At 44.7% G+C, this 7,029-nt stretch overlaps 1 protein-coding gene across 2 annotated transcripts in view; it reads right to left on the bottom strand.

Moving 5' to 3' along the window:
• PITPNB (phosphatidylinositol transfer protein beta) overlaps positions 1–3,405 on the bottom strand; it is a 63,495-nt gene extending 60,090 nt beyond the window's left edge. For both annotated transcript variants that reach the window (XM_004766522.3, XM_004766523.3), the window contains exon 1: positions 3,278–3,405. In XM_004766522.3, the coding sequence (XP_004766579.1) occupies positions 3,278–3,297 (20 nt within the window). In that variant the 5' untranslated portion in view covers positions 3,298–3,405. The remainder of the gene's footprint in view (positions 1–3,277) is intronic.
• Positions 3,406–7,029: the final 3,624 nt, after the last annotated feature.

Below are 7,029 nucleotides of genomic sequence, written 5' to 3' on the forward strand. Positions count from 1 at the left end.
ATTTATTTCACAGACAGATATCACAAGTAGGCGAAGAGGCAGGCAGAGAGAGAAGGGGAAGCAGGCTCCCTGCTGAGGAAAGAGCCTATACCCACCCAGAACCCTGGGATCATGACCTAAGCCGAAGGCAGAGGCTTTAACCCACTGAGCAACCCAGGTGCCCCTTGAGAGCATATTCTGAAAGATAAAGAAAGATCTAGACAGAGATACATGTTGGGAACATATTTTTAGGACCTGGAATACAATGAAAAGAAATCTATTACATTTTTAGGCAACAAGGGATCCAGGAAGGTTGTTCCAAAAGGGAAGTGACATAACTATAGCTAATCTAAAGAAGTCATCTGTAGCTGTTTAAAAAACATTGAGAGGCAGGAGTGTGGGGAAAAAACCATCTTTGGGGAGGCCGGGCAAAGATTTACAAAGGCCTGAACCAAGAAGACAGGCTGCAGAAGAAATGGAAGGAATAGAGAGGAAAGAGTTAAAGACTTCCTGGAACTTTCACAAAACCAAAGAATCACTGTTGAGTAATTTTAACAACTACTCACTAGTGGGAAGATCCCTATTTTAATATAACAACACTTAGAGCAAAACTTATTTCACAAAATCAAAGTGACTGATTAAGACATTCTGGATGAATGATGAGTCAAATTCTTCACTATTTGCTTACGAAAAGTAAAAGGAATAGACAGGGTTTGATTTTCTCTTTTTCTGAAAGCCTCATTCATCTTTTACAACAATTTGAAAATTTTCAAAATTCTCTGAAAACCCTCAGGAAAATAATTTTCCAAATGGAACTAGCAACTAGTTCTTTAAAACTAGGACTCTACACTAATGGCAAATTCATCTATTGCTTAAGTAACAACTTAAGGGAACTCCCCACCCTGAAAAGTCATTTCTAACATATTTATTTATGTCAAAAATAGATAACATTTTTAAGACAATAAACATTTGCCGACGTATTTTACAGTTTACCAACATCTTCACATAGGAATGACCTATTCGGTGCTCCTGACCAAAAACGATTTTAGAAAGTTGACTCACAAATAGGAAGAATTCTGTTTTTCATTCAACAACACTGAGCACTTACAGATTGCTGGCCTAGATGCTACACTGGTACTAGACATAAAATAAAAACAGACTCTGCTTTTAAAAAGTCTAAAAGGAGAAAAAAAAAGTCTAGGGAGACACACATGAAGCGTGAACATCAAGAAATGTAATTTATAACTGTTTAGGAAAAAAAATTACGTTTGGGCACATTTCAGCATGTGTTACCTTGGCGTATTTAAATTGTTATAATGAAAGTAATGGTTTCACTGCAAATTCCCAGTGGGAACTGCTTTCCATGAGTTAGCTTGATACTCCTCCCTAACTGTCAAAGGGATCTATTGAACACTTAATTCACATTTTAGAAGGGAGGAAATAACTCTAATAAAAATGACGAGATGTATGATGTAAGATCAGTTCTGCAACTCACTTGCTATGTGACTTGGGCCACGTCAATTTCCTTCTGTCTTGTTTTCTCCATTTGTCTTAATATCTGCCACCTACCTACATTACAAAGATGTCAGAGTAATAAATAAAACTTTCACGATACATTGCATAAAGTACTTGGAAGAAAAGCTTTATCCAGAGTTCAATACTATAAGTAAACTTTATCCAAAAACGTGTCTTTTCTTAGGATCCCTGTGACTGACTAAAGTTTGTGATTTTTCATTAACTTAACAAGTACTTATTGAGCCCTTACTATGCTCCAAGAACTATTCTAAGAGTTGGGAATATGGAAGTGAGCAAAAGAGACAAAATCATGGAGCTTGCATGTAGCAAGAGAATACATGTGGTAAAATAGAAAAAAAAAGTGACTATTGCATGTTAGACAGTAATAATTGCTACTGACAACAATGCAGGAAAGGCAAATACCAAACGGTGGGGGTTGCAATTAGGTCTTCAAAGAGGGACTCCCTAAGAAGGTGATACTTAAGTAAAAACCTGAAGGAGGCAGCATAGCGAGAGCACTTCAGGCAGAGGGAACAGCAAGCAGAAAGGCCTTGAACTGAGCTTTTTTCCTGAAGTAAGAAAGAACTATTAGGAAGCTTGAGCTTGAAACGGACATGGGAATGTGCAGGGTAGTAAATGCGATCAGACCAGAACAGAAAATAACGTTAAGACCTCGTGGGCTACTGTAAGGACTTTTTTATTCACAGTGAGACTGGGGGGGGGGGGTTGTCTTTGGAGAGTTTTAAGCAGAGAAGTGACAGAAGTGACTTTCTAAAGGAAACCTGAGAACACTAAAGATAAGTCGTCTTGAGATAACTAAATTAAACCAAAATGTACGTTTAAGAATTAAAGTGAGAGCAGCTTTTGAAAAAACCTAACAGGCCATACGCGAAATCCCTAGTTGCCCACAGGATGCTGAGGATACGAGTCAGCTGTGACAGCTCAACAATCATGGCTAACATATTTCCTGTGATAGCTACAGTGCTTGCCGGTGGGAAATGCCTAACTTTCAGTAAAAGCACTCCGCCGGTCCAACGCACCTGAAAGTCCTTCCATCTGACAGGCCACGTGTTAACAATTCCTGACCTCAACCTCGTGAAGTAGGTGGAACCCAGCGTCACCCCATCTTAAAGATGTGAAAACTGAGACTCAAAGCAGAGACGGCTCTCCCGATTAAGACAACTGCGCTGCCTTGGGGAGCGCAGTTCTCCGAACTCCCAGCTCCTGTCTGAACTTCAGGGCGCCTACGTCCCACCTCGAGTCGCGACACGGGGGCTGTCTTCACCTGGCAAGTCCATCTTCCGCGGGCTACAGGTAGGCTCCACCCCGCACGACAAATCACTGTCAGACCCACCGCGCCTCCCCACCCTCGGGCTCCGACTCGGTCCCGGGCTCGGTTCCCCAGCAACGGGCCTGCGAGTGGGCCCAGGCTAAGACTGGAGGTGGGGGGTGGGGGGTATATGGGGAGAAGGCGGGTCCCAGCGGAAACTCCCGGCCTCGGCTTCCCGAGCCACGCGCTCCGACCGGGACCCAGGAGCCTCCGCCCCAGGGGAGTGGGCGGCGGTGTTACCACGGCAACGCCAGGGGAGAGGGTCTGAGGACGCGACGTGGTGAGGCCCTCGGTGGGCCGGGGGCACGGGCCGGGGGGAGGGGGCGCGCGCAGGAAGCGGCCAGACAGAGGCTCGCTCCTTTCTAAAAATATTCCGCTTCCACCACTTCTCAATCAGTGAGTCTCCCACCACCGCCGTCGCGTAGCCTCGCTCGCGCCCACCGACCCACTCACAATTCCTTAATCAGCACCATCTTCCCGGAACCCCCTCACAGCTGCCGCCGCTACCACCACCGCCGCCGCCGCCGCCGCCGCTACCGCCCCTCACGGCGCCTGCGCGGCCCCGCCTCCTCATTCCCCCGAACTACCGCGGCGCCTGCGCGTCCACACCCTTCCGCCGCTACTCGTCGCGTCAGCGCGCGCGAGGGGCTAGCTCCGCCCTAGTTCGCGCCCCACCCTGGGCTCGCGGAGCTTCCATTGCGGCTGCGCGGCTGGCTAAGAGGGGGCGGTGCAGCTTTTACTACCGCTGCGCACTTGACGCGCGCGCTCTAGTCCTCCTTTTGCGGCTCTTCTTTTCGGTCGAGTTTTGCGGGGGCGTGTGGGGAACCTACGCTCTTTGGTGAGTTTTTCAGTCGGTTCTCTGAAAGTCGTTTCCTAGTAACCAGCGTAAAACTTTCTCCCACCGCTTTTGAGAAGAGGTCCTCTCCTTGAGCTTTCACTTCGGGTTGGGGAGGCTGACGCCACCGCGTTCTCCCGTCGCGGGCTCGGTCGGAGTCCGCGGGACCGAAAAAGGTTACCTGGCTCGCTCACGTGCATATTCCGGCAGCCTCGTGAGTGCAGCCGTGTGACCGTTGCTCACCTGGCTAGGGCCAGCAGCTGTGGCCCCACGACCTGCCCAGCGCCGGAATCCACCCCAGAATCCAGTGGCTCTACGGGAGGAGCACCCGCCACTGGTGACGACGTCCCCTGTGAGGGCGAGGGGTGCTCGCCCAGAAGACCCAGGAAGGGGAGCTGGGTGGGAGGGCGGTCGCTCGGTCACAGTCTCCTACCCACACCCAGCCTGCAACCTGCCTGAAAGCCAAAAAGGACCTTCGGATGAGTGGTGACCCGGGGGTCCCTCGCTTACTCTGTGCCACGCACAGTTCCAGACACTGGGGATACATCTGAAAACAAAATCCACACGGTCTTTGACCTCCCTGGGGAACAAATCAGTAAGAGAGGATTCGGTGTAGCGGGAAGCGCTCTTCCGTAAATGGATGAAACAGGGTAACTGCCCAGGACATAGAGTCATCAAGACAAGGACTCTCAGGAAGCGAAGGTTGAGTGTACGGTTAGGAATAGCCCAGCCTGTGAAGATGGTGGGGGAGGCACTCCAGTTAGAGGGAGATGGCCCCTGAGCCTGGAAAAAGTTCGGAGTATTTGAGGGGCAGGTAGAGGGTCGGTGTGGCTAGAACATTTTTAAATGAGGGGGGGGAGATAAGCTCCCACTAAATAGGTCACTAGGCCATAGTAAAGAATTTGAATTTTATTCTGAGAACCATGGGAAGCTGTTAGAAAGTTATTAGAAGAATGAAAGGAACATTAAAAATGTTTGCTATAGCAATGTCCACAATAGCCAAACTATGGAAAGAACCTAGATGTCCATCAACAGATGAATGGATCAAGAAGATGTGGTATATATACACAATGGAATACTATGCAGCCATCAAAAGAAATGAAATCTTGCCATTTGCAACAACATGGATGGAACTAGAGCGTATCATGCTTAGCGAAATAAGTCAAGCAGAGAAAGACAACTATCATATGATCTCCCTGATATGAGGAAGTGGTGATGCAACATGGAGGCTTAAGTGGGTAGAAGAATAAATGAAACAAGATGGGATTGGGAGGGAGACAAACCATAAGTGACTCTTAATCTCACAAAACAAACTGAGGGTTGGGGGGGGGGGGGGGGGGGGGGGGGGGGTTGGGAGAAGGGGGTGGGATTATGGACATTGGGGAGGGTATGTGATTTGGTGAGTGCTGTGAAGTGTGTAAACCTGGTGATTCACAGACCTGTACCCCTGGGGATAAAAATATATGTTTATAAAAAATAAAAAATTAAAAAAAAAATGTTTGCTATAAACCTGTGTGGTGTATCTGGTACTAGAAGACACCCAGTGGAATTAGGGCTGCCTCAAAAGTAATAGAAGTGAAATATTTACTAAAAAGCTGGAGATTTCCTCCCAAGGCACTATCTGGGGGATCATCTCTGTGATGTGTGAAGCACTTTGCTAGGTATTATTATGGTGACAAGTCAAGGAAATGTTCCCTTTCCAGGAGGTTAGAAGGTGGGAGTAGCTTCCATTGACTGAGCACCTATCTCTATGCTAGGTACTGTGCTAGGTAATGGAGATGCTTTATCTACTTTCATCCTGAGAAGAAGGCAATGATACAAGTATTTTAGCATGCTTTAGAAAGGAACAAAAACGAAATTCAGGGAGCCAAATTAAGTGATCTGTGTAGACATCATTCAGCCAGCTTGTTTACAGAACCAGGTTTCCTATCTGGATTTTGAAAACTCAAAGTCTGGTTTTTCTGCTACACTGAGTTTTGTTTTGTTTTGTTTTGTTTAGAAAAAAACGAATAAGTGGGGCATGCAGACAACTTTATGACAAATAATTGTTCTCAATTATAGGAAGAAAAAGGTTATGGTTAAAAATCTAGAAGTTACTTAGCAGTAAGAGAAAGTACAAATTGGAATAGTATGCCTAGTGTGCAGGTGTAATATTTTCTAAGATCCAAGGAGGTAATATTGTCAAACTTGTAAATAGCCATTTTATGTCATAGTTTCTCCTTAATTGTTAAGCACGGTGAAAATACAGCTTTAAAAACTTCGTGGATGAATTTGTGGTTGACATACTTTATCAATCACTAAGAAAAATTAGTATGTTGTATAACTTAATTGAAGTTTTCCCACACGTGTTTGTTGATTCCGTTGTCTGCATAGCACAGTTGCGGCTCATGGTTAGCACTCAAATGTTTGTAAAATAAAGAGACCATGTGCTAGATGGAGCATAACTCTGAACCACTCTGTGGTATGGGTGTTTCTCTTTGCCATCCAAAGATTCATATTAAATAAAACATTCAAGGGGCACCTGGGTGGCTCAGCCAGTTAAGTGTCAGACTCTAGATTTCACTCAGGTCATGATGTAGGGGTCGGGAGCGGAGTGTGGAGTCTGCTTGGGATTCTCTCTCTCCCTCTCTTCTCCCCTCTTATGCTCTCTATTTAAAAAAAAATAAAATAAAACATTCAATACAAACTACAAAGATAAATTAAGAAAGTAACCAGTTTAGATGTATTTATTGAGGGGAAAAAATACTAATTCAAAATTAACTAGGTTGGTAGAAAACCTAAATCTAGATACTGTGCTGTCTGCCTGGGAGATAGAAGTGGCAGAATGAGGGAATATTGAAGAGGACTAGGAGCAGCAAAGACATGCACCATTACCCCAAAATGAGAAAGGAGGACTTATAAAGAAAAAGATCATTACACATAAAAAAGTAAAGATTGTGTGGCATATTCTTATTTTAAAACTGAAGATGTTAGATCTTGTGCATTTTGTAAATATGGATGTAATATGGGATATAACTTACTAGTAATTGTTTTTGGATATAGAAAAAACTCCAACATCTTTAAGCCTGGTGTCCCTTGTTCTTTGTTCTAACTTTCAGCCCTCAACAATGGTAACTTTACACACAGATGTACAATTGAATTTAACTAATTCTACGTGCTTCATATATATAATCACCAATCTCCTTTGTATCATTCTGAAGCAAAGAGCTCATTATAGTAAGAATAGTCATAGATTTATTGAGGCAGATCAAAAGATTTCTGACTATGAGCTATATTTGGAACATGTATACACTAGTTGTAAAGTACGACTCAAATTCAAACAGTCTTTCAAATATAATTCAGTTTTTCCCCTTTCCTTTTTTTCCCAAAA

This window comes from Mustela putorius, unplaced genomic scaffold, assembly GCF_011764305.1.
Source record: "Mustela putorius furo isolate JIRA1106 unplaced genomic scaffold, ASM1176430v1.1 tig00000578_pilon_pilon_pilon, whole genome shotgun sequence".
NCBI lineage: Eukaryota > Metazoa > Chordata > Mammalia > Carnivora > Mustelidae > Mustela > Mustela putorius.